At 45.6% G+C, this 26,648-nt stretch overlaps 4 protein-coding genes across 15 annotated transcripts in view; 1 reads left to right on the top strand and 3 right to left on the bottom strand.

Annotated features, from left to right (window-relative positions):
- The window catches only part of LOC105559576 (casein kinase I), a 34,936-nt gene extending 18,780 nt beyond the window's left edge, over positions 1–16,156 (bottom strand). For 2 of the 11 annotated variants that reach the window (XM_012007973.1, XM_012007974.1), the window contains exon 1: positions 15,564–16,156. In XM_012007973.1, the coding sequence (XP_011863363.1) occupies positions 15,564–15,798 (235 nt within the window). In that variant the 5' untranslated portion in view covers positions 15,799–16,156. The remainder of the gene's footprint in view (positions 1–15,563) is intronic. The other 9 variants (XM_012007976.1, XM_012007975.1, XM_012007980.1 and 6 more) reach the window with 7 other exon arrangements.
- Positions 16,157–19,070: 2,914 nt separating this feature from the next.
- On the top strand, positions 19,071–20,266 carry LOC105559575 (MICOS complex subunit Mic10). Its single transcript, XM_012007972.1, has 3 exons — positions 19,071–19,343; positions 19,430–19,477; positions 20,116–20,266. Exons 1-3 carry the CDS (start codon positions 19,265–19,267, stop codon positions 20,244–20,246), a joined length of 258 nt encoding a protein of 85 aa, XP_011863362.1. The 5' UTR covers positions 19,071–19,264; the 3' UTR covers positions 20,247–20,266.
- A 121-nt stretch (positions 20,267–20,387) lies between these two features.
- LOC105559574 (programmed cell death protein 6) lies at positions 20,388–23,357 on the bottom strand. Of its 2 annotated transcripts, none has more exons than XM_012007970.1 (4): positions 23,102–23,357; positions 22,516–22,622; positions 21,883–22,181; positions 20,388–21,266 (listed from the first exon to the last, which is right to left on the bottom strand). In XM_012007970.1, exons 1-4 carry the CDS (start codon positions 23,155–23,157, stop codon positions 21,165–21,167), a joined length of 564 nt encoding a protein of 187 aa, XP_011863360.1. In that variant the 5' UTR covers positions 23,158–23,357; the 3' UTR covers positions 20,388–21,164. The 2 variants fall into 2 exon arrangements, with proteins under 2 accessions (XP_011863360.1, XP_011863361.1); XM_012007971.1 differs by having other exon boundaries at positions 21,883–22,151; positions 23,102–23,356.
- Positions 23,358–23,926: 569 nt separating this feature from the next.
- LOC105559573 (dolichyl-phosphate beta-glucosyltransferase) lies at positions 23,927–26,050 on the bottom strand. The gene is made up of 5 exons (XM_012007969.1): positions 25,823–26,050; positions 25,482–25,656; positions 24,983–25,179; positions 24,798–24,906; positions 23,927–24,664 (listed from the first exon to the last, which is right to left on the bottom strand). The coding sequence occupies exons 1-5, from the start codon at positions 25,883–25,885 to the stop codon at positions 24,222–24,224; spliced, it is 987 nt and encodes a 328-aa protein (XP_011863359.1). The 5' UTR covers positions 25,886–26,050; the 3' UTR covers positions 23,927–24,221.
- Positions 26,051–26,648: the final 598 nt, after the last annotated feature.

Genomic DNA, 26,648 nt, shown 5'->3' with positions numbered 1-26,648 from the left:
CAACGTATCGTCGCGTGACAAGGATATTCTGAAAATTTCTTCTGCCAAAGCGACATCACGTTTTATGGATTGTATAACTTTTTTATAGTTTATTTGTAACGACATTACGACCGCTAGAAAATTCTTTCGCGCCGTAGGGGAATGTATAATGGAAAGCGCGCAAGGGAGAGGATAATTTCGAAAGCATGGCAGGCCGACGTAGGACCTTGAGGATCCCTCGGCAGTCAACGTATGTCTTATCCGACCGTTACTAGGGGCAGCTGTCCGCCGCCGTGAAATGGTACGAACTGGCAACGCTCGATGTTGCTCGCTTCGAGAGAGAAATGGCATAAAGTAGGTACACGGTCGATGGCTCCCGGGGGCACTAAGGCGAGCAACGGAAAAACGTGTTAGAGCGACGGAGCGAGCGACAGTGGAGAAGGCTGCAGGTGTTGCGAGCGAAACGTCGAATCGGACGACACGTGCGATTCGACGCGTCTGTTGACGCCAAGAGCCATCGAAAATACAAATTATAAATACCAATTTCCCGCCGCCTAAAGGCTCCAATATTTGTAATGGAAGTAGCGATAAGATTATCAGGATAAGGCGGTGCAACTTGATCTCTCGTCTAATACAGTTCTCTTGTCGCTTTTAATCATATTTAATAATCGACGATTGCGATTTCAATGGACTTTGCACTCTTCCTCCAGTGAGTGCAATTATTATTTTTTTACTAATATCTTCTACTGTCATAACGATAGTTGGCCAAACAATTAATATGTGATCTTTTAGAATTTTTTAACAGATTACTTGATAATAAAAACATTGGCCAGTGTAGGTCGACGTGTCAAGTTGATTATCATAGCTATCGGTAAAATCGATGTGTATATTTAGTGAAAATAAAAAGTACTGTCGGTAATGGCATTCGATCAGGTTCCGTTTAGCGGGAAATCTATTCCATTGACTAGAGGAACGCGCTTCTCCGCTTCGCGTGTCTCCCGATACACGCGACAGATACGTCTGTGGCGTGGCAACTGTTCCATTGAATTAATTCGAGTCAGGGAGAGCCAATAATACGGATTACGACTATGCCTGCGGCGAAAATAGGACGTCGTATTTATTAACGCGGAAGAGTGAGAGAAAGAGAGAGAGAGAGAGAGAGAGAGAGAGTTCGGCACCGATTTAAGGACTCGGCGGCAATTTCCGACGACCCGACACCTGAGGGAGGCCGCACAGGACTATTTTTAAACTTCAACGATAACGAAGGGTTAACACGCGTGGAAGAATGTCGAAGGTGTGCGGAAGAACGCCCCGAGATGAAGAAAAGGGAAAAGCGCGGATCGATAGGCACGGCCGTCGATCGCCGCGCGATTAGAACGGCCGTTGATTTATTTGTCGCGGATGCAGATAAGGAGACCTTATTTCTCAGGTCAATTCTCAGGTGGACTCTTAATCGAGTTCGAACATGACTCGCCGATTACCAGGATACGGCAGTATTGAAATTTCACAGCGAAGTGACGATTAGATTTTGCAACGTTTGAATCTTTTAGATGTAAGAGCCGTCTGACAAATATGATCCAACGCAAAGCATGCGCGTATTAACGTGTCAACAGTAACACGAGACGTTCCGCATTCCGACTTTATCCTCATTAGAAGCTCTTCGATCTGCCCCTCCCTTCTCTCTTTTATCACTTTTCATACGACGTCCCACTTTTACCACATTATTTTTAGTAGGAAATTCTTTTCGTTGCGTAGTGGATTCCTCAAAACCATTTAGGAAGATTATCACCGTATCTTTCGCGACGCGTATGTCTTCTATAATTAAGCCTGAAATTGGCAATTTATATTTTGAAACTAATCGAAGAGCGCGAGTCACCGCCATTTTTATCTTATGAGGTTCAGTCGAGTAAACTGCTGATGAAAATCATGTACACCGACGTCTACTAATGCCCAGTGGGCATTACTTTATCTTCTTATCTTATATTATGTTATCTTTTTACCCTGTTTTATCTTGTTGATCTTTTTAAATTCTTTATAATGCCCCAGCAAAGCCAAATAACACCCACTTAATGCCCAAAAAAATGCCCAGTAATGCCCGAAATCTGTACACCATTTTGTCCTCAGCGGTTTACCCCTCGGTAAGGGGAAAACTGCGGAGGGCCTTGTGGTGTACAGATTTGCGGCATTTTTGGGCATTAAGTCTTGCTGGGGCATTAAGTATAAAGATAAAATAAGATAATAAGATAAAGTAATGGCCACCGGGCATTAGTGGGCACTGGTGTACAAGATTTTGGTCAGCGGTTTCCCCCGTCGCCCCTCGGGTTCAGTATACGAGAAATTATTTTCTAATCGTCGATCACGCGAAAGCTGCGGGCCGTCACGTCGATCGAGGGAAGAACTCCGAATTGGCCGGGGAATCTGTCGCAATGAAAAATAATCGCGACAAAAGTGCGGGACGCGTTCCACGATTCTTACCGACTCCAAATTGATCGAACAACCTATCGTTAGAAAATAACGCCACAGAAATGGTACACTCCGTGCACCGGGGCGCGCGATAGCATGCGACCCATTTCCACCCTCGCGTAAGTCAGCCAGGGACGAAGAGAATGGGGGGCTGGGTGTAATTAGCACTCAGACTCCCACCAAGCTTCGAGCATTAATGGGAAACACGACATCGTAGGATGTCGCCGGGTTCTAGACGAATTCAATTTCGAGCGTCTTCGAGCGACGTCGAAGCGAGAGAGAAAGAGAGAGAGGGGGGGGACTTTCTGGCAAAATATGAGCACGTGTTTCCACTTCGATTCGATCGCCCTTCCTTAATAATATATTCGACTCATTCAACGCTATAGCGACATTTCAATTTCAAATTGAAGAAGCAAGTTTTTCCACGTCTCGACACTGAAAATTGCGTCTTTATGTCCAATTTCCACGCGCAAATACTTTGAAAATGTGTCGGAGAACCCGTTCATCTAAGATACCAAAAGGATTCATTAAAAAAGAGAGGGAGAGACGGTTACCAGCTTCGAGATTAGAGTCACGACGTGCATACTGACGTTCCGTGAACAGCTCAAAGTGTGTATTTCGAAACGACAGAGTTCGAGAACAAGCCGAGCGTGTTCCGCAAAGTCTTCATCTATACGGAAATGGATATCTCTTTTCACAGCAAGCATTTTAATGTGCGATACGTTCCGCGATACGTTCTGCGCATCCGCGAACGAACGGCGCCGTAGTGAAACCAAGTCCGATAGCGGCGGCGGTGAGTGAAAAAAAAAGTGCGCGCGATCGACCTAGATATATCATCGAGTGTGAAGAGCGCCCGCGTCCCATACGCGAATAATGGAAGCATTAATTAAAAATGAATCGCGAATTGGCTCGCGCCACGCACGACGAAGCGACATTCGTAGATTCGCGACGGAGGTTAAATGATTATCGAGGAAACGTGCGCGATCGCACCCCGCATTTGCGAGACCTCGAGGGATTCGACAATGTCCTATCGCGATTTAGCGCGAACGCTGTCGCCTCCACGTTCCGCCAAGAGCGCGTCCTACCTCGCTCGCGCGATCCTATCGGATTCGAGCGCGAGGAAGGAATCGGCTCCACCGCGCAGAGGTGCGCAACAGGTCCGAAGGTATGCCCTATGATACGGAGCGTAAGAGTGTAGAGACGAGAGAGAGAGAGAGCGAAATGTAGGGCAACCGGAGGCGGCGGCGGCGCGCGCTGGCCTAGGCTCCGCAATTTCGAAAATATTAAATCGGGCCGCCCGGTTGCCAGGCCGAGTCGCCGGCGAAGCAACGGCGCGATGGCGCGATCGACCGTCGTAGACATAGGCTTAGACACGTAGGTGTGAATGTAGGTCAGGGTACCAGCACGTGCAGCGGAGCCAGGCCGCGTTAGCCGCCGCGCCGGGGAAGAATACATCGAAGGACGGCGGAGAGTGCGGATAAGTACCCGAGCGCGGGGTACTTGAACGGCCAATACTCGTTTCCCCGAGCAGACCCCGATAATCTTGAGCTGGACGCCGTCTACGCGGCCTACTCGGTGAGGGACGATCTTCCAGGCAATTTCAAACTTCAATACGCCGGACAAAGGTTAATGGACCGGCTCGCTGAACCAGGCACGCTTGAATCATCGTCGAGGAGTAACGTTTGTTCTCGAGCACGGATATCGATACGTCAACGCGGCGCGTCGAGTCAACGACGAGGCAGCGTACAAATGGTGTCCCAGAACCGTCGCCGCTCCTCTACGCGCTCTCCTTCAGCTAATTCGAAATCAATTTCTCGTCTCGTCGCGCGGAAGCGACAGAGTCCGAATTATAAATAAGAATATGAAGAGCCTCGCCGAGCGTAGGCTCCTAAGGCGCAAACGCGCGCAACGTGGAGCTCGCGCGTTAATAGAAGTTCACCCAGACCCTGTGACATTTAGCGTAATTTTGCCTCCGTAGCGGCGCGACGGCCGATTGATCGCGAGGGACGGTAGATCTGGAACACCCCGTATAGGCGATCGAGGAGCTGGAATTCTAGGCGCGTTTAGACCTTCGGCTGAAGAGGCCGTCGAGAAGATCCCGGCCAAACCCTTCTGGATCTCTCCGCTCGGTGACGGACCGCGGAACGGGGACGCGCAAAAACGTCCGGCCGCCTCTCGTCGGACTATTGTTCGCGAGCGCTCGAAAAAAAAAAGAGGCGGGAGGGCCGATCGTAGATCGCTCTCCCTGTCTCTCGGGCGCGTTTAATTTCACTCACGGCTTGCGGCGCCGAGCGCCGTTACCGACCAGCGCCAACGCTTTTACAGCTATATTTTTAACCCTGGACACACGAGCCACGCTGCGCGATGTCAGCGCGATTCCGCGCGTGTAATCGTATCGTGATCTTATGAATATACACGTGCTGAAATCGATATTTTTGAAAGTAACCCGTCGCTCTTTACCCTCCCCCCGCGCCGCGTATTTTCTAGATGATGAATCTTCACGAACGCGGTTCTCGGCGGACGAAGTATTGACTTTCGCATATAGGCAGGTATTCCTGGACTTTGCCGCGGATGTAAGGAGGTAACGGCTATAACGAACGTTACGTTCGTAAGGACGTCAGCGCGATAAATCGACCTACGTACGTAATTCCGTATAACGTAAATCCGTTATAACGTTTCGCCGACGAGCGTGCCGTAAATCAGGCAGCCAAGGGTATTTAACATTAAATGACTCGGGACGATTAATATCGATCGCGAACGACGTCGAGATATTCGGCGAGGTTCCTTCAATAGCAACGGGAATGATTAAGGGGTCATTCCACTTTAACGGCCAAAAAACTATGCTTATCTTTAACAATTTTTTTCACAGTAAATACGCCATACAGTGAAATAAAGCTTTTTGGGATTTGTTAGGGCACTCTTAAATAACACAAAAAAAATTTACTGTAAAAAACATTGTTAAAGACAAGTATAGTTTTTAGGCCGTTAAAGTGTATAAGAGGATCCTAAAGTCATCTGTTTTACCGACACATTCGAATATAATTTTTGCGCAGGAAAAAGTTTTTATTAGCTTTTACGCACAAAATAATACCAGGATAAGTTACGGACCGCATAGCAGAACATTTCCATTAACATTTCAATTAAAAATATTAGAATGTGAAGCTGTCACCTAACCCAATCACAATTACTTATAAAGCGATATTTTTAATTTCTCTTCGTTCTTTATATAAAGTCGTGTACCCCCCGCTTTGTTTTTGTGCGCACTATAACCGTGTGGAAGAATTTTGTAATTTTATAAAGTTAATTTCAAATTGCTCACGATTAAAAAATTGAAAATTTCAAATATCAATATCTTTTTCATTAGATTTCTGACCCGAGTGTTTTACGTATGAAAATGTTCTCCCACGCGGTCCGCAACTTATCCTGGCATTATTTTGAAAAAGCTAATAAAAAGATTTACCAGCGCAAAAACTATATTCGAATGTGTCGGTAAAACAGATGACTTAAGGGTCCTCTTAAGGGACTTTTCAATAACGAGCTTGACCGCGGGAGAAGAAACTGCCGTGCGTAACGCGACAAGGTAAGGTAACGGATATCGGAAACTGGGCGATATGCGACAATTTGAATTGATGAACGCGCGCCACGCCCCTCGACTTGGTCGGGAAACGTGAGCGAAAAATCGCCTCGGAGAAAGTTGTCGCGGCGACGCACGTCGCGAAATCGCCGCGGGGCGATCCGCGTGGGCATCAGTCATTGCCAGGCCGGCGCAGACCCGAGAGCAGCGCGTGCTGAGCGGAACGCGCGTCGGCGATGATGCACTTGCAGCAGCGATACCCAACGCACACGTCCCCGCTTCGGTGCGCGACGGCGCGATACAATTTTTATTCAGAGCCGAGCGCGCCGCGAGGGGCCCGGGCGGCAAGAGCGACGGGAGGGGGGGGGGGGACGGGGTGAGGGGAGAATTAATGAAAACTACCTGGAAACGCACACCGAAGGCGCGCGTCGTGCTTCTGTCGTAAACGGAGAAACTGGACTGTTATCGCGAGGCGATTCCGGGAATATGAATAATTCAGACGGCGTGTCTAGCGGAATCTGTAAATTTGTAATTTTATGCTGCCCAGCTTCGCGATAAGCGCAGGTTTTAATCATCGGATGCGTAACGAAATACTCGATAATGTACAGCACGCCATGCGTGCACATATTTTTTGTATATTGTAACGTTTGTCCGCTCGTTAAATTATTCGACTGTTTAGAGGAAATAAAAAGAATTGCCTGGCCGCGATCGTTTTAAAAAGAAAAATTTATTCTCCTCTCCCCCTCTCCGTCCATCCTACGCATTTCTTATATTTTACCGTAATTTTATTAAACGCGGAAAATACCGCGGAGCATATGGTTTTATTTATATGTTGTGCTATTCTGCAATAGTTAATATTGAAACGTTCGCTTCATAACCATCGGATACTCAACAAATTGCCGATATTACGTCAATAGCGTAGCGTCTCGCTATTATTGATTCGCGCAGCACTCGTGCCGTTGATTTATGAACGAGCGTATATTGACTAGAATAATCGGGTTTCGCTCGATGCGGACATCTACACATCCGCTATGCCAACGCAATAAAATAAATCAATAAAAACGCTTATCAAAGTCTTCTTAATTCCCGTATTACCGGTCGAGTAATGCAATTAACTGCGGGCGCGAGGGAAAAATCATAAGGTGAATGAATCTCTCGACGTATTCCGCGATAGCTTCGTCAGGCTCGATCTTCGAGTAGACCTCGGTTCTTATACTTTTCCTGTTTAATCCAAACTGAATCCACGAGAATCTGTTTTTGTCGATCCCTGTGTTTTTTCATTTCCTAATTTAGTATTCATATGATTAGGCACACATTCCTTTCAGATCTTCAAGTAGACTCAGTTTCTCTTTCCCCTGTGCAACACAAATTCAATCCTCAATCTTGAGACTCGAGAGAATCTGTATTGTCTATACTCTTAATTTCATAATTTAATACCCACGTAATTACGCGTACATTCATCTTTAAAGTAGGTATTTGTGCAACGTGAGAGAACGAGAGTATGGCTGATTACGGCTTTAGATTTAAAACTCGGAGCGTGTCGGATTCCAGCGTACTAAAACGCGTGCAGGAAGCGAACGTAAGAGCAGGGTTAAAAGGGCGTTGCACGGTACGCGGTTCGTTCGTTTCGCTCGGCAACGCGACCAGCCGGCAAGTCTGTCGTCCTGAGTCACTCGAAGAGAGGCGGTCGGCGTCGAGTCGGCCGAGCAGACAGGTTGCTACGTGCCCTCGAACCTGCGCGGCTTGTGCGTGTCGTACGTACACGCGTGACGCGCGCGCGCGCGAGCGCGCGGCTCTCTCGTCACGTGAGTCCGTGTGCTCGTCACGTTGTATTACATAGCCGAACGAGGCGCATAGTATTCTCCTGAGTCTTAAAACTTGAAGATCAAATTTGGGTTAAATAGCGAAGAAAATTAGAACCGAGTCCACTCGAAGATGGAGATCTGACTTTAAAGAGGAACGTGTGCCTACACTGACAAAAAAATTTTTTTAACTAAGTAAATAGATTGACTTAAAATTATTTTTTTTACCGAAGTAAATATTTATTCTATTTAAATAAAAATATCAAATTTACATTCTACATTCAATTAAAGATTTCATGAGATAGAGAATATTATTTATTAAATAAAATCATTGTTTTTGTCAAAGAAGAAATCCAATTTTCTTCGCTGTAAACTTACATCTCAGTAAACATTTTATAGAATTAAAGTAAAATTTTTTAAATTTAAAATTATCTACTGTTTAATATTTAATAAATACTTAAATTAAGGACATGCATGTTTTAATTTGTTTATTATTTTTTTAATTTAAGTTAATTGTTAAAGCTGAGAAAATGTTCAAATTTATTGTTTATTGTCTAACAAGTGAAGAAACTTGAAAATAAAGACAAAACGTTTACACGGAGATTTCGTAAGGATTTCATTATTTCGGAGACACTGTCCCACGATTACATCAAGTGGTTACCCCCTTGCTTTCCTTAAGGGGTCAGGAATGTGTGCCTAGTCATACGAATATTAAGAAATTAAGAGCATAGGGATATTAATAAAAATAGATTCTCAAGGATTAAATTTTAAGGATTAAACAGGAAAAAATAGGAAGGTCTGCTACGAGCATATTCATCCACGTAGCGTAAGACGGAAAAGGAAGCAGACTTTAAAATTGGAAAAATTCGCAGATGACAAACGTGGCTCCGGAGTGCAAGCTGACGATAGTAACATCCGATGGGGAACAGGATGCAGACCGACCGGTAGTAGCGAGCGAGCGGGACCATAGCGCTTGTAGGTAAATTCCGAGAGGACTGCAAATCGATGGCGGCTTTATTAATAATGTTGTTTATACGACGCTAATGATAAAAGAGATACCACGAGCTCGCGTGACGCGGTAATTGCGTGTCTCTACCTGAAAGCTTGGACCGGTTAAAGACTGGAAAATTACCGCGACGGTGACAGCTGCGCGTCGTGAGAGGCAGATACGAGAATTTGAGAGTCAGCTGGGCGGCTGCTGGGAATCAGCTGATCCGTATAAGCCGGAAGTAACGCCTAATTGCGGCTCACGAGCGCGTCAAGAGTTCGCTCGTTACACCGTGGCACGAATGACTCTACGCAAAGGGCGCGCCGGTAATCAAGACGCAGAGGCAACAAAGGAATGAGGGGAATATTTCTTTTGGGAAAGTAGATTAGATTTGTTAAGTATAAGATTCTCTCGCGTAAAGCTCCGTGTTGCGTGGAAAAAATCAATTTTTCCAAGATTTTATCCAGAACCTTTTACATAATTCACGTAAATTCCTCGAATTCTAATCTAATCCGCGCTTTGTACTTGACGGCTTCGGGAGAGAAGATACGCCAGAGTCGCGGTTGCGAATTCAGACGTACTCTCCTCGAGAGGAAGAAGGAGAAAGAAAGAGAGTATCGTCGATGGGGACGAATCGGAGTTGCGCTCTCCTCGGAAGAGTCGATCAATTTTTGTCGGACGTGACCGTGGGAACGCAACGGCGGGTACGATCGACCCCCTCAGGTAGGACCGGAAGGTCGGTCTTACGTGTGTGCCACTTTGTGGCCTACGGTTTGGAATTTCGTACTTCCTGTCCTCGAACACGTATCGCGGTTCCGGCTGCCGTGCACGAAGATTGCTGCGTACGAAAAGCGGGCAGGCCTTATCGTACATTTAGATTTACGGAGCGAACCGTTTTCTCCTGTGTGTACAGGGTGTCCCGTTTCTACCGCGCGATAGTTCAAGTCCCTTTTCAATCCGTCAATGAAAATTTCGCGAGCGAGATAATTAAATATCGAGAAATTAACGTACACTTTAAAGATTTATGTATCGAACAATCTTTTTCTCTTAGCAAAAGGAACATTTGGCAGATTGTCTCTATTGTCCAAAGAACCTGTTTATCGTCCAACCGGGCGCAGAGTAACGATTGTTGGCATGCGGGTGTGTACGTACTTGGAAAAATCTGGATCGCGGTAGCTCGAAATTGGGTCATTAAGGTACGATTCCGGATTTGGAGCGACGTGTCAGCAGCCCGGAAAGCAATTTGCCGACAATTTTAGTCGGATTCGTGCCTGGTGCGCGCGACCAAGTCAATTGGTAAACGCGTTTACGACCCTCGGCCGAGCGAGAGGCAAGACGAGCACACGAGGTAGGTGATAAACTGATAACGCGTGGCGTAACGATATTAACGACACACGCGTGTCCCTCATTGCGCGGGGCCGGCCAGGCCAATGAAGGGCTCGGTGTGTTCATTCCGGTATGTTATTCGACAAAACGCCGTCATTGGCCACCGCTGATGCTCGTTTTGTTGTCACCAGGAGGGGCGCCCGAGAGTAAACCCGTTCCGCCTTATTCGCGCTCCTCTCGCGCATTTTTGCGCCCGTCCAAATGAAATAGCTGGCGTATTTTCGGACTGTCGAGCGGGAGCGGGAGAGAAAACAAGGCGCGGAATATGACACGGCTTAATTATTGATTCCACGTGTGATGAATAAAGCAACTGAACCAGCGAGGGGACGCGTTCTGGCCGAAAGTGAGTTAACAATGCATCCTCGCTCAACGTGGGTATCAATTTAAAAAACTTTATTTAAGTGAAAACTTATTTCGAGGGAACCGCCTCCTCCTCGGGGCAAAGTAGCGTAAACTACTGAAAAATTCACGGCTTATAAAACAGTTTCACCACTTTTCTCAAATATGTATGTGATTTTGCCTCGCGTGTGTAACCTCTTCTGTTGTAGCCGATTGAATTTTTAAGACCAGGGAGGGGATGTGAAATACCAACGGCATGAATCATCCATTTTAAGGATAGTCACGTTTCGATATTTTCGATAGGACGAGCGTGGATTAAAAAAATGAAGGAGGAGAGTAAAACACATTACATCAATGCAAGCAACGTGGTGCGGCAATTTAAAATTGTGAATGACTCACGCCGTTATCAATGGCCTATCTGATGTCGCTAAATTCACCAAATGCGAGTGTCGGTTTTCGTGCTTTGCTCAAATACACCGGCAGCTTATTACAGAATAGATATATCAACAGCTACCCGAGTCAAAATTTTGGTACTATTTTGGCACTTTAGGTCCAGTTTCATAAACGTCGGTTAACTGTTAACCAGAGTTCAGTCGACTTCCTATCTTTCTCTATCTTGTTATCCAAGAAGAGACAGAGGATTAATTAACCATGGGTTAGCGGTTAAACGACGTTTGTGAAACTGGCCCTTAAGGATATTTTACACCTACTTAGCTGATCTATATCCTTACATAGATCAGCAATAACCTACTTTGATGACATTATATCTTTTAGTCCTCCCTTGAATCTTTAATTCTAACGACTTACTTTAGCTCCTACTTAAAAGGACCTACTTTAATGCTAAATTGGCAAAAGTAGAAATTTCCGACACTACCAGTTTTAAAGTAGAAGTAAATTGTGTACTTGCAGTTCGACCTCTTTTACTGTCTCAGGTCCTAGTGTATAATAGAATTAAAGGTTCAACATCGGGCCGAGTCGAAATTTTGGTACTATTTTGACACTTTTAAGGATAATTTACACCCACTTAGCTAATCTATACACTTACATAGATCAGCAATAACCTACTTTGATGACATTATATTTTTTTACTCCTCCCTTGAATCTTTATTTCTAAAAATTTACTTTAGCTCCCACTTAAAAGGACCTAGTTTAATGCTAAATTGGCAAAGGTAGAAATTTCCGACACTGTCAGTTTTAAAGTCGGAGTAAATTTTGTACTTGCAGTTCGACCTCTTTTACTGCCTTAGATCCTACTATATGTATAATAGATTTAAAGGTTCAATATAGAGCCAAAATTTCGACTCGGGTAGTCTTCATAGGTAGACCTTTCGACGAATTTAGAATTGAATCTTTTCAGGCGTGGATCCGATCGGACATACTACTCTCTTCCACGTAACATTATCGCTTTTCTAAAGGCCTGTGTCCACGAGACCAGAACTTGGGCCAAGTTCCGGCAACGTGGACGCAGGCCTTAACGAAAGGGGTCTGATATGAAAATTAAAACTAACGCCACGTCGAAATATGTTCCGCGTTACATCTCGCTTTTCCGCATTGGGCTCTCTCGTGACTTGTTTATTCGACGAGAGATAACGCGATACACTTCTCGACTGTCGCTCCTATAACGTCCGGTAAAAAGAAAACCTTAAATATTTTTCGGGCGAGCTGCGGTCTCGCGGCAGGCATTTCAAGAAGGCGACCGGCGGCGTAGGAACCGCACGAATATTCACCCACAAGAGCAAGTATTCAAAGATGAATCACGCGAGAGCGGTTTCTGGAAATTCTTTCGCCCGCCCCGGCGGCGTCGTCGAAAAGAGATCTCTTTCCTACACTTTACTCTCCATTTATTCACTCCGGGCGAACATTTCGGGGAACGGTCAAAATTTATATCCCTTTTTTCTATTTTTTCTTGACCCTTCCTCTCCTTCCCTCTTTCTTCCCCTCTTCCAGGCAAACGTGGACTACGAGATAAGTTTATCTATCTTTTCAAGTGTACACAATCTCTGATATTAGCAGCCGATGAAAGCTAATTACTAGCTTGTCACGAGTGATATAATCGTCGGCGATGACATCGAACGAGCTGTTAATGCGAGGCTATTACTAACAAAGTCGTCATTACGAATAGGTAATAACGCGCCAGCGAAATATCGCGGCTCGCATAAACCGTGCAATGAGCCGAGCGCCGTAGGATTTTCCGCATGAACGCTTTTGCAGCAACAACCGCCGGCCATCACGGCTGGAAAACGCAATGTTTCCCCGAGCGTTTCGTTTCGCGCGCGCGACGAAACGCTATCCAAGATGTTGCGCTCCGAGCGCATCAAAGCTGCAAAGCGGTTTCGCTGTGTCAGCCCGCCTGATATTTCGTCAGCTCGGCAAAAGATTTCTCTGTTGAGAAACTCGCCGTCTCTGAGAAACGTCGGCGAGGAGGTATCTTTTAAATACCGGGGGCGAGAGAGAGAACAGGTTTACACTTTTCGGCGAATTTTCAATTCGAGAAGGCGCCGAAGAGCTTCCGTAAGGTTTTCGATTATAGAAAACTTTGCTACACTGAAAAAAATTTCTGGTTGAATATGAACGAATCAGATAATTCCTTTAGGATTTACCAGAATTCCTTTAGGATTTACCAGAATTCTTGTAATCCTACAGAAATTCTGGTAAATCCTAAAGGAATTCTGGTAAATCCTAAAGGAATTATCTGATTCGTCCAAATTCAACCAGAAATTTTTTTCAGTGTAGAAAAGAAAAAAAGGAGAGCGCTCCGAGTCGAAATTTCGGTACTATTTTGAGGGGGAAACCGCGGAGGGCAGTGTGGTGTACAGATTTGCGGCATTACTGGGCATTACTAGGCATTTTTTGGACATTTGTTTAAGCATTAGATCTTGCATTATAAAGATAAAGCGAGGGGGAAATCGCCGACCAAAATCTTGTACACCAATGCCCACTAATTGCCCAGTTAATCTTATTTTATATTTATGAGGCTCCAGCAAGGCCTAATGCCCAAAAATGCCTAGTAATGCCCAGTAATGCCGCAAATCTGTACACCTCAGCGATTTCCCCTCGAGATAAAATAAGATAACATTAAACAAGATAAATAAGATTAAATAAGATAATAAGATAAAGTGTTATGCTCACTGGGCATTAGTGGGCATTGGTGTACAAGATTTTGGTAAGCGGTTTCTCCCTCAATTTTGACACTTTTAAGGATAATTCACACCTACATAGACCAGCAATAACTTACTTTGATGACATTATATTGTCCTCCTCCCTTGAATCATTAATTCTAAAAATTTACTTTAGCTCCTACTCAAAAGGACCTACTTTTGCCAATTTAGCATTGAAGTGGGTTTTTAAAAGCTTTAAAAAGTAGGAGTAAATTGTGTACTTGCAGTTCGGCCTCTTTCGCTGTCTCAGGTCCTAGCGTATAATAGAATTAAAGGTTCAACACAGGACCAAAATTTCGACCCGGGGGACGAAAGAGATCGTCGCAAATTTCCCCAAAGTTTTCCTAGAAAACACCGCGTCGTTTTTCTATTCGGATCGAGCGGCGCGACCGGGGCGTTTAATTTTACAATTCAAAGGGGGGTAAAAAATAAATATCGCGCTGTTTGCGATTAATAATTGCGAGAAAACACGTCGAAGCTTCGCGGGTGGAACATCAATATTTGCGGGCTTCCGGTCTACGTACAGTAGCGTCAGTATGTAGAACCGCACGGTATTATGCCACTGCCGCGATAATCGGGAGAGCGTTAGCCTCTGCCGATGTTAGAATCATTGTTTTCAGCACGCGGCAGACGTCATTAGTCACACAAGCTCCCTCCGCCGAGCGCCCGAGGGGCTGATAACTTCTAATTTCGCAGCGCAACGCTGCAGATTGCGGGTAAACACTGCTCGCGGCTCGATTCGTAAAAACGCTGGGCCACGTGACGCGACGTAGCGTGTCGTTTTCTTTATCCTTATTTTTTTTTCCCTTTGCGAGATACACGAGTTCGCGTGTCCTTTCGTCGCTCCTGGCGGCATTCCGGAATCTTTTCTCGGCGCGGCGTTTTTATCTTATCTCCTTTTCGGCGTCTCGACGAATTTATGCGAAATAAAACTGTATTCTTCGCACTGTATGCGAAATCGCGATAAATATTTAACAGTTTTTTTTTCAAGTTTCTTAATCCATTGTGCGTACGTGCTTTGTCTACATTCGCGGTGAACAAGTCTTTCAACGGTTTGAGAATTTTCTTAGCGCGTCACGCTTCGCGCCGTAAATCGCGGAATATTCGCGACAATCGAGCGAGAAATTATTTCTCTTAGAATTAACCTCGCAGCGCGGTCTCTCGCAGATCGGTGCCGCTTCCGGCGTTTCTTCGCGAAGAATTAATTCGACGTGTAAAAATAACATCGCGACAAAAGTAACGTAACGCCTTTGAGAACCGGGAAGCGCTCGGCGTGGCGAGCGTCGCTCCCGTTCGGGAACGAGGTCCATTCTAAAATTGTCTAAAACGGATTTTCATATTCGCGCGACGTATGAATGGCGTCCCGCGATTCTCGCGGCCTTAATTGTAACGGCAGGCCGCCTTGATTTAGAGTCGACTTTTCCCCGGCGAAAACGTCGAGGGAGGTCGTCGTTCATCTTTCACTTTTCGCCTCGAGTTACGGCGTGTCTTCGTAAGCCGTGGCGTCGAATCGCAATCACGTCGGATCGCACTTAAAGAATTAACCGAGGCAATACGCGACTTTGTTCTTTATTCGCGCGCCCCAGACTCAAGTCCACCAGGCATCCCCCTCTCTCTCTCTCTCAGTCGCCCTCGACGACCGTCGGCGTCCCTCTGCCTTTCGCCGCGGAAAAATCGATGATAATTTTATCAGGAAACCCGCCGCCAAGATCAACGTCGCAGATTCGCGGGACGCTCGGACGATAACGAAACGCTACGTCTGCGCGTCAAATCTCGTCTGACTTTCTGAAAAAGTGTAGGCATCGCTCATCCCCCCCTCCCCCTCCCTCTCGAGAAACGACTTAACCTCCCCTCCCCCTGCCCCTGGGACTCACCGAGACGAAGCTCCCCGAAGTTTCCACAGCCAATTTTCTTGCCGACCCGGAAGTTCGGGCCGACCATGAGCACGCCGGAGGACGAGGTGACGCTGTGCCGGGACGAGTGCACGTTCGACCGGGCGGCGTTACCGCTGCCCCTGGAGGTCCGTTTGGCGACCTCCTGGTCGCGCTCGGAGCTGCGCGCCCCGAGCTCCTTGTCGCCGCGATTATCCCTGCTGTCCCGCTTCTGCATCTCGTACCGGCCGTTGTTATCCACGGTTGCGGCGATTTTCCTATCGATACACGATCCAACTGGGCGCACACCGATTTCTCACCACACTCGCGCCGACGGCGACAATGACGACGACGGCGGCGGCGGCGATGTCAGTTTTGGGTCAGTGACGGGGATCGATCCCCGTGCGGGGCATATCCCGCGCGCCCCTGGGAAGCGCGGACGACGGGCACGACGGGCACGACACAGACGCCGCGCGGCACACTCGCCGCAGTTCCCGCAGGCGGAAAAGGGCACGCGCGGGCGCGGTGTACACCGTTGTAGGGCGCGGAAGGGTAGGACGCGCGCGGGTGGCGGCGACAGAAGGGAAGGGAAAGGGGGAGGGGGGAGACGAAAGAAAGAGTGGAGAGAGGGTGCCGAGGGGGCTGGCTGGCTGATTGTCAGAGTTCGACGGACGATGCCACCTCACGGGGATCAATCCCCATGCCAGCCTAACCTCTCGCCGTGCGGTCTCGTCCCCCTCGCCAGCGCCGGGCGACCGTTTAGCAGCGATCGACGGGACGTGGGACGCGGACGTGGAAGGGCGCGGTGCGTCGCGGCACGCCGAGGAAGCGTATCTGAGGTGCTCCTACTCGCGGTTCGGACGATGGTCGGCGAACGTCACGGCAGCGGGAGGAATCGAGCGGTCGTTGCGGCGTGGTGCGGCCTCGCCGTACCGGACGATCCCATAGCAATTTCGAGCCGCCTCTCGCGCCCGGCGGCGGCCGCCGGGATGATGCCGGGTGCCGGAACAGTCGACGACAGAAATCGCGCGGCTCACGCTCTGAAGACGCGGCACAGCACGGCATTACAGTGGCGGTGGTCGTAGCGGTGGTGGTGGAGGTGACAGTGACAGTCGTTGCTGCGCACGGTTGCGCCGTTGTCGCTCCTGCTGCCGCTGTTGTTGTTGTTGCTGTCGCAGTCGCTGCTGTTGCCGCTCCCACTCCTGCTGTTGCTGCTGCCGGTGCTGCTGGTACTGCCGAGAGCGCGCCTCGCGGTCGTCGGCACCTCCATTACGCGCCGCGCGGAGCGCCGCGGGGATTTACCTGAGCGAGCGAGTCGCGGGCGCTCGCGACTCTCGCTGGCCACCGACGCTTCTACTCCGGGCTATCCGTCGACCACTCGGCGCGACGCGGCGACGACTCCTTCCACCCTCGGGGGCTCGACTCTCTCGGCTCGGCGCGACGGACCTCACTCGGCTCCGCGCGCGACCCGCGGTTCCGTTCGTAGCGCGACTCACGAAGCGCGGCTCCGTCCACCGATCCGCCGCAGACAGGCAACGGCGGGGCGTAGCGATTCCCTAGGCGCGCACGCGCGTCCCCTCGTGCATCCCACACCTACGTGGATCCGCACGCGCGCGCGCGCGCGCGAGCGCGCACGCACGGCTCTCCGCTCCCGGTGTCTCCCGCGCGTGAAAATTGGCGCTCGCGCGTCTCCCCGCGATCCACCCACGCGCCGTGTCGATTGTCAATGACGCGAGCGCTTCCGATCGGTCCTCGCACGCGTGCACTCGCGCTCGCTTTCTCTCTCTCTCTCTTTTCCTCCTTCTTTGTCACTGCCGCTACAACACCGGACTTGCGGACCGCGAGCGTGCCGATCTCTCTTTCCTCCCTCGAGACGACGTGTGTGTGCTCCGCACTGCTCCGCCGGATGTACAGCTGGCCGTGGCGGTGCGCGCACGCGCAAGTCGCTCTCACGTTTTTATTTTTATGTTTTTATGTACGGAGCCATCTCCGCACGGCCGAACGGTGCCCCGGTGAAAACTCGTCCTCACCCCCGATCAAACGCTCGCGGACCACAGGCCAGCGCACCTGCCTAGTGCCTATCGCGCTCGACGTGGGTGAAGCGAGTTGCTATGCAACAGTGTTGTCGTTTCCAGCACTTTCCCCTAACTTAAAATACCCCAGACACCTCATAAAGGCCTGTGTCCACGATGCTCGGTCCAAGTTCTAAAGCCCAATGTCCACGATGCTAGAACTTGGTCCAAGTTCTAATTCCGAGAAATGTGTAGCCAATGAACTCGCAGCTATTCCATAAAAGCTGCAAGTTGATTGGCTATACATTTCTCGGAACTAGAACTTGGATCAAGTTCTAGCATCGTGGACATAGGCCTTTAGGTCTGTTCAGCCTCGTCTACATAGGCTGTGTTCCGATATTTACTGCCAGTACTGAAAATGTATATACAGGGTGTTATGTAATACCCGCATCAACGCTTATTGTGGGATAGAGTGGACTAGACTAAGTCGAAAAGTCCTGTACCACTTTACAGGTTTTGCAATAGTTAACGAGTTATTAATTATTAAAAATCGCTGTCTTAGGCCGGTCCACTGCCTAATTCAACACGTTTGAATCCATGGTCTCCTTATACATATTCTCCATGCTAAAAACTCTAATCAGTCTGGCCATAAGGAAGCACGCAGTGATTGGTCCGCCATGTTTCGTCACTCCGCGCACTTTATAAAGTGGTAATTATTCAGTTTAGCTCCCTTGCCTCCAAAATCGATGAAATTAGACTCATTCGACGCGACAATATGATTAAAAAAACGCTGAGTCATTATTGATTCGTGTTAACTCGCTGTCGGATCTGGGGAGCGATCACGTGCACGATCGAATTCGATCGGTCGACTTCTCATACGTTTCTACTCTACAGGTTTCATGGTTCATGCTTATTTATTATAGGATAGTTTCCCTCAGACCATAGATTGATCATGTACGAAGAGTGGTATCGGATGGCATATTCCTTCTCGAATTCGAATTCGATCGGTGCACGCGATCGCTCCCCAGATCTTTCGCCGGCTTGTCTATTGGTTATACTAATGAATAATGTGGGATGATTTCTAAATACAAAATAAAATAAATATAATAAGTATAATAAATAAATAAATAAATTAATTAATTAAGTTAAATTAATTTAAATAAATTAAGTAAATAGCTTCTTTCTTTATAAGAGGCTATAACGGACAGAAGTGTCCTGGGGCTCGATTCTTGAATTTATTCGAAGAAGAAACGTATGCGAAAATTCTGCTCTCACAGAAAAGTTGCAAGTTGATTGGCTATTCGCATGGCTTTAACCAATCGACTTGCATCTTTTCTGTCAGAGCAGAATATTCGTATACGTTTCTTCTTCGAATGATTTCGAGAATCGGGCCCCTGTGCTCTTTACATTTTAATGAGAAATTTTTAAACCGGTCATCTTCAGCAATGACAAAGTTGAAAGCAAATGCCGTACCATGTGTAAGTACTAAGTACTAGTACATTTTATTACCTTACAAGATAGATCTCTATCGCCGGCGGTTCGCGACTCCCGGCATCTGCGACTGCGCGGCCGAAACGAAACGGAGAGAGGCGTGCGAATTCGCGGGGGATCAATATGACCGATCGTCGGATGCACGTGAACGTCTCCTTTCGCGCAAATGACGTAACGGCCGCGGTATTATAAGCAGTAAAAATGGCCGGCGCCGTGTGGGCCGAGGACGAGATCGGACGAAAGTGGGACCGCTGCTTCACGGACGCCATCCTCAAGCTGGGTAATTATCGCTACCGTGCCGTCCGCGACGACGAATGACGCCGCGTCCGCGAGCGTTCACTGACAGGTTTCTCTTTTATTTTTCAGGTGGCGGCGTGGCTCTCGGCGGAATCTTCTCTCTGTTTTTCTTCAAAAGTAAGCTCGCCTTGCCGCGGCTATGTGTGCGTGTATTTCGCGCTCTTACACCCCTGTGACATAACTGTATTTATTGTTATAATCGTTGAGTCAATAGCAAGATATTTTGAGACGTAGACACCCGGAGTATCTTCGGTCTGGCATCCTGGAGTATCTAGCGTGTTTCAAGTTTATTTCATTGTTAAAGTATTCATTTTCGTTCAGTGTTCAAATAGTTATCTGTCACACGATGACTTGGAATTTATATATTCGTGTGTCTTTATATATTGTTTAAGTCTCGATGATTAATCAGTATTCACTAGTTTTGTAATTTCTTTGTTAAGTGACGTCATTCGAGTTGATTGTTTTAAGATTCCTTTAATTCGAAATCAAACTATGTGATTATCTTATTTGTAATTTAGTTATTACAAAATAGGTTTTCTTTATCTTGTATTAAGAATCGGTGCTTTTATGGATATAATTAGTGCTATATTAACATATCCTAGAGATTCGACGGCGACACATTTGGATAAGAGCAAATGTTTCAATCAAATGACTTGTGAAAGAAATTGAAGGAAATCTTATACTATCTAGTTTTGTCAAACTATTCTTCAATTGTGTTACGAGACTTGTATATGGATGCTGAATTTTCTCTATAGGAAGGAAGTGGCCCATTATAACCGGTGCTGGCTTCGGATTAGGTATGGCATATTCCAATTGCCAGAAAGATCTCAATGCATCGATACACCAGCAGAGACCTAAAAGTTGTAAACTTGAGAGCAAGAAATAATTAGAGCAAATTGTAAAAAACGAAAGTGAAGTTATTATTAAGATAAAAATTTTAATAAACTCAATATCTTTACCGCAATCTGTCTGTGTATCTTTTGACCTGCGCCTCCTGACCCTGTAGGAAAGTGACACGCAGTGAATCGCTTTGTAGAAGAAATATATTTTTCGACCATTTATCATATATAACTATATTGGTATACTTATAGAAAAATACAACTATATGAATATACTTTTACATGTATCGACAAATTTTAATATGCACAAAGTGTGTAACAGCATATCAAGAAATGTGGGTTGTTCGTCAGTTTTCTTCATCGTTGCTTATAATTACACGTATATCTGTATAAGTTCTTTCATTAAATAACAGTATATATATATATATATGTGTGTATATATGTAATAGAAATGCTGGAAGTCATAGTGCGCTCGAATTTAACTTGCAAACAATAATGACCAGTTACGTCCCGTAGCAGATAAAAGCTATTATAATTGACTTGCATTAATGGACTATGTCATTTCTTATATAACAGTATGCTTGTATTAATACAAATTGCCTATTCAACAGTTATATACTTCAGAATTTCCAAGATTTCTTAATTGACAAGAATATCACGTGAGAAATTACATTTCACAGATAAAAGAATTTAGGAACATTATGAATTTGAAAAGATAAAAATAAATAAACATGTATTTTAATTTGCAATTAATTTACAAAAAGACTTCATTAATTCGATCAAATTTAGTTGAATACGGCGAACGAAATGTATAGATAAATACTAATTTTGGAGATTCTGAGTTCTTTTACACACAGTATATAAAAATTCTTGCGTCTTTATTTGGCATCTTAAGTGTAACTTCAAATATTAAATATGCTGCCGAACAGGCAAGAAAAAAAGTGTTCGTAGAGTGATCTCGCAACTTATGTCTTTAGATTAAACACCATGCCCAGAAATTGTTCGTAGTGAATCGTTATGACGCCATCCAGGTCTGTATCCAACCGTCTAAAAGCAGACGTGAGGGTCTGAAAATAAAAAGTGCAATTGTTACATCTCCACATAACGAGTGCGATAACATATTTCCGAGATTATCAGTCAAGCCTATTTTTCACGATCAAACATGTAGACTCCAAAATATCGGTCAATATTATTTAAATTTATAATTGACGATAAAGATAACTCCTTTAAACGTATATTTAATTCGTGGAGATCAGTTGCTCAATCGAAGCCACGCTTAATGAAACAATTTAAACCTCTAGGCCGGTATTTATAGTCGGATCTTTTATATTCAAGACAGTCTTGAATTTATCTAAGGATGCCGTACAGAACGTCTCATTGGCTACGGAGTATCTAAAGACGATCTCGAGACAGTCATGAATACAAGACCTGACCATTAACCCGGCGAGAGTGTGGCAGGGTATGTCATACCCACCATGTTACTTATTTGCGTGTATTTTTTGTTTGTGACCTTCAAATCTGTTGTTGCTTTGAGTAACTGGAGTTAAAGGGGTGCGGGAGGGGATAGTGGCGTGATCGCAGTGTCGCGGCAGCCTGCGCCTCGAGTCATACCCTGCCACATACTCCTTGTTACATTTTTTCACCACACTCTCGCCGGGTTAACACCTAGACACCTATACTTACATATAGGACAATGCAGCACTGAATGAAGTCGTCGAAGTAAATCGTGCCACGTCCGGCACGATCGTACTTCCGTATTAGCATGTCGATCGTCTGATCGGTCAGTCGGTACCCGAAGTTCGTGAGGGCCGTCTTCAGCTCGTTGCGATCGATGTTGCCGCTGTTGTCGCGGTCAAACGACCGGAAGCAACTCTCCCAATCGGTGACGTACTTCCACAGCGCTCCGAATTCTTCGAAGCTGACCGTGCCTGCCTGCTTTTTGTCAAACATACCTGTAGCAGGATCGGTTTTATCAAACATACCTGTGCCAACAGAAGCAAGGAAACAAAATGACAATAATATCAAAGGACCATGCAAATCGGCATCGTATCATTTTACGACGATTATATATTTGAAGAGGCAATCATTTTACAATGATAAGGCATTGCAAGAGAGTGCGCGACATGCTACGATTGTGAACGGAGCTAACAGTATACGTCCAACTAGTTTTTCTAGCGTCAAGCGACAGGCGTTCGGTCTTTTCCGTTTAGCGCTACAGAAGATGCAAGATTTGAAGAATAGAAGTAACTACAGAGACAATCTATGCATCATAAATTCACATGGTCATTTTCAAGATGTACTGTAAACGTGTCGTACCAATCATTAGACGTACAGTTTCAGGATTGAACGGCGTCCACGTGCCGTTCGAGAGAGCCTGCTGCAGCTCGTCCGCAGTGATCGTACCGGACCTGTCCTTATCCACCCTGATGAAGTCATTAACATTAATTATCACAAGTAAACGTTATTAATAACAATGCTGTTGAATGCGTTTCACTTCAAGTTTTAAATTTATCGACGCGCGATTCCGCCAGGGCGTGGAAACGGAATTTCGCCCCATTTTCGACACAAGTTGACACAAGTAACATTTTATCTTCGTTGTTTACTGGATGTTGAAAAAGGTCAGGCCGACGCTTGTGTCGACTCGTGTCGCTAAATGGAAAGCACCGTTAGATGCCTATTGCGCAGAGTAAAGGAACAGAAAGTTAAAACTCAGCAGAGCAGGTTAAACTGATATCTGAAAACCGAGGATTTCCCGACGTGCAAAAAGAACTGCTAACTGCAGGCGTCCGAGAGTGTTTGGAAACAGGAGATGCGTATTAAGCGACGTCGCGCGACAATTACAAAATAATTCGTTGAAACGTGGCAAAATAATAGAATAATTGTATAGAATGGGACACCGTACCTCTGGAACACGTCCCAGAGAAATTGCTGGCTCGGCATCGGCGAGATGAAAGACATCTTCGCGAGTAATTGGTGAGGAATGTCACGACAAAGTGAGACAACGATGCGATAACTTGCGCGATATTGCGTCTGTAAGGGCGCAGATAATAGCACTGACAGTGACAACTGCGGTCGCGCTTACGCTGAAACTTCCCGAGCGTCACGCGTCACAGTCGAGACACGTCACTTTATATACGGATTCGACTGACCAATGTCAACCGGTACTGCGTTCCGAAATGCGTTGGGTCTGTACTTCGCAGGTGCGCCTCGTCGCACTTTTCGCACTTGAAATGGTACGGGCGTTGGAGGAAGATGCGAAAAGTTTCTGTTCTAAAAGATGCACCCGTTAGCAGTATTGACAAATTGTTTTTTCGTTCTCAAATTACGTTTTCAGGTGTACCGTAAATTAAATAAAGTTACTTTCCTTGCGAAAGAAGGTTCTAGGGGATTGCCGCTCTCAGATTCTCGAGCTGACGCACGTTCGGTAACGCACACGTGGCCGTTTAATATTAAACGGAAAAGAATTTCGTTTGAAACTCGATTGATAAAATATACTCTAATAACTGATAGCAACGAAAAGGAAACGTAGGAAATGTATCTTTCATCTCAACTATTGCGATAAGATTAATAATTTAAAATAAATTCGTTTCTTTGAAGCTAGATATCAGTTAATATCCTCAGAGCTCGTGATATCTCGATAGCTGTTTGTCGGAGGAAAAAGTAGTACAGGACTTTTTTTTACTTGATTTGGTCTCAGGAATATGCTGTTGCAATAGTGCTCAAAGTATTGAAAATTTTGTGTATATTACAATACTATTGATTTATCCTATATACGTAGCTATCATTGATTTTCACGTTAAAGATCTTTCATTGCTCTTAATCACTTATCTTACAATCGTATTTGCCCTTTTTTATTACCTCCTTGCATATCATTTGCAAAGAATTTTATAAAAGCCGTGTTCTCTATGTGTGTATAATTTTCGTAATGTACTTTATTATGAAAAATAGTCGTATAAAAAGATCAGGAGAAAGAGCAAGGATTCAATATGGAAATCTCTCGATGGACTTTTTACACGTGGATATTAAGTCGTTTTAGGTTTATTTATCCTCCACGCTCCGATTGTGTATCTAAGCCAGATAAAGAATAAATCCCTGCCCATCTGCAGCCAGCTCCAAAACGGTATTATCTTGGAGCCCTCTATTTCCGTCCAGTTAACCGCTATTTCAGTCACGGGAATGTTGAGAGTCTGAGCGATGTAGAGCATCTCTACGTCAAATGCCCAGCGTTCAACGTGCAACGCCTCGAATATCGTTCTCGCTGATTTTCTCGTTAGGAGTTTGAATCCGCATTGCGTATCTCTAATGCCTCTGACGCACAGCAGCCAGACTAGGAAGTGAAATCCGTACATGAGAAGAAGTCGGAAGTAGGTTCGTTTGGCAGTCTCTTCTTTCTCTAAATGCGCTCTTGATCCACATATCACCGCGTCGGACGACGCCGTTTTCTCAGGTTCACTCGTGTAATCGACTGATATAAATTGATTAGAATTAGTGACCCTAATATACAATCTGTACTTTTCATTAGAACCGTTAGAGAACTATTTAATAGAAAGAAATTAAACGTTTAATTAAATATATATTTTGGCTCTTTTTCAACTTACATCCTAAAACGTTTGTCAAACTCTCATCTAATTTTTTTAAATCGTTAAACTTGGTAGCACCATCTGCATCTGCGAATAACAAAGCGCTGCCCCTTGCGCTCAGCATACCCTTGATTAAACGAATTAAAATTTAATTTGCATTACAATCTAAAATCATGACTTAATTAAACCCTAGAATTACTAACCAGTCTTACAGCACCACCCTTCCCTCTATTTGTTACAAGGTTCAATACTCTCAGTGTGTTGTATCTTGATGCGTAAGAATGCGCCAAATCCACAGTCTTGTCTGTACTGCCGTCGCTGACTACTATCACCTCGTAAGTCAATCCAGACTTGCTACGCTCCTCCAAGTATCCCAGACACTCGTCCAGCATCGGGGGCACTTGAATATAAGTTAAAGTGCGTAAATCACACATACAAACAACGTCTAGATATAACACTTGCGCAACGAGTTTTAAGTTCTATCCAGGCAAACTTGTATACCCATACAGCACCGAAGCTTTCAGAAACATTTCAGAAAACATTGTTGCAAAGTTTCTGAAATATTTCTGAAAGCTTCGGTGCTGTATGGGTATGCATAAAGAAATTGATTGGTTTACTTCCTTATGCATACACTTATGGCCCAATCAGGTTCCTTACGCATATGTTTGTGCGCTATGCAAGTTTGTCTGAATAGACCCTTACGTCTCTGCTCCTCATTGTAAGCAGGTATAATGACGCTGAGGTGTACGCTCCAGGGATCCTGCAACGAAGGGAACGCCTCTTTTGTCTTTGTCCGACAGTCGAGGAAGAACTTTTCGCTTTTGTCTCTCGAGATCTTGGGGTATCGCTCGCTCGTCGCATATATTATCACAAAAAACTAAAACAGTACAAGTCTGTAAAAGACGCTGCATTGAAGGAACAGTTGTTTGATTGTATCTTACGATTGCGTAAAATAAAATTTTACAATAAAGTCGTTCTTTAAATTGTTGACAACGTGACACGTATTCGATTCAGACAGCAGGTGCAAGATAACCTCGACGTACCAAAATTACAACGAGCGCAGCCAGCCATACTCCGTAACAGTGCGGACATCCTAATGATAACATCTCAACTCGGATATTTAACAATTAGAAAATGCAGGATGAAAAGTACGCAACGTTGGGCATATCTCTACTTTTCTTTCATTTCGACAGCGCACGTCATAACGATACCCGTTAATCTGTGCGTACCACCTGCACTTTCTGCACCACGTTTTCCCAGATTTGCACCGAGAGAACCCTAAAGCCTCCGCTACAATGGCCGCGTTCAGCAGACACAACTGTTGAGTGAGCGCTCAGTATGATTGGTTAATACTTTTAGATCCAGCCAATCATATTAAGGATCTAAAAGTGTTAACCAATCATACTGAGCGCTCACTCAACAGTTGTGTCTGCTGAACGCGGCCAATGATTCTCGGTTCTGCCTACAATGGTGGTAGTCGTAAGAATAATCGACTGCGATTGGTCAATTCTTATCGAGCGACTACGACTACGACCATTGTAGACAGAACCGAGAATCAATGGCCGCGTTCAGCAGACACAATAGCTGCGTTCAGCAGACACAACTGTTGAGTGAGCGCTCAGTGATTTCTTAATATGATTGGCTGGATCTAAAAGTATTAACCAATCATACTGAGCGCTCACTCAACAGTTGTGTCTGCTGAACGCGGCCAATTGTTGTGTGAGCGCTCAGTATGATTGGCTAATACTTTTAGATCCAGCCAATCATGTTAAGAAATCATTGAGCGCTCGTTCAACAGTTGTGTCTGCTGAACGCGGCCATTGGCTACGTTCGGCAGAAAAAGCTGCTTTGCAACTGTTGTAAAATTCA

This window comes from Vollenhovia emeryi, unplaced genomic scaffold, assembly GCF_000949405.1.
Source record: "Vollenhovia emeryi isolate VEMERY1.0 unplaced genomic scaffold, V.emery_V1.0 DF939264.1, whole genome shotgun sequence".
Lineage (NCBI taxonomy): Eukaryota > Metazoa > Arthropoda > Insecta > Hymenoptera > Formicidae > Vollenhovia > Vollenhovia emeryi.
The sequence above is the reverse complement of the archived record's forward strand: the minus strand, read 5'-3'. Positions and strand labels throughout refer to the sequence as shown.

Coding starts and splice junctions, on each gene's coding strand:
- LOC105559575 (XM_012007972.1), top strand. CDS start 19,265: ATGGCCGGCGCCGTGTGGGCCGAGGACGAGATCGGACGAAAGTGGGAC. Junction 19,344..19,429: donor GGACGCCATCCTCAAGCTGG/GTAATTATCGCT, acceptor TTTATTTTTCAG/GTGGCGGCGTGGCTCTCGGC. Junction 19,478..20,115: donor CTCTCTGTTTTTCTTCAAAA/GTAAGCTCGCCT, acceptor TTTTCTCTATAG/GAAGGAAGTGGCCCATTATA.
- LOC105559574 (XM_012007970.1), bottom strand. CDS start 23,157: ATGTCTTTCATCTCGCCGATGCCGAGCCAGCAATTTCTCTGGGACGTG. Junction 22,182..22,515: donor AACTGTACGTCTAATGATTG/GTACGACACGTT, acceptor CTGTTGGCACAG/GTATGTTTGATAAAACCGAT. Junction 21,267..21,882: donor AGTGCTGCATTGTCCTATAT/GTAAGTATAGGT, acceptor TTTTATTTTCAG/ACCCTCACGTCTGCTTTTAG.
- LOC105559573 (XM_012007969.1), bottom strand. CDS start 25,885: ATGTTATCATTAGGATGTCCGCACTGTTACGGAGTATGGCTGGCTGCG. Junction 25,180..25,481: donor TTACAATGAGGAGCAGAGAC/GTAAGGGTCTAT, acceptor CTTATATTCAAG/TGCCCCCGATGCTGGACGAG. Junction 24,907..24,982: donor AGGGTGGTGCTGTAAGACTG/GTTAGTAATTCT, acceptor CGTTTAATCAAG/GGTATGCTGAGCGCAAGGGG.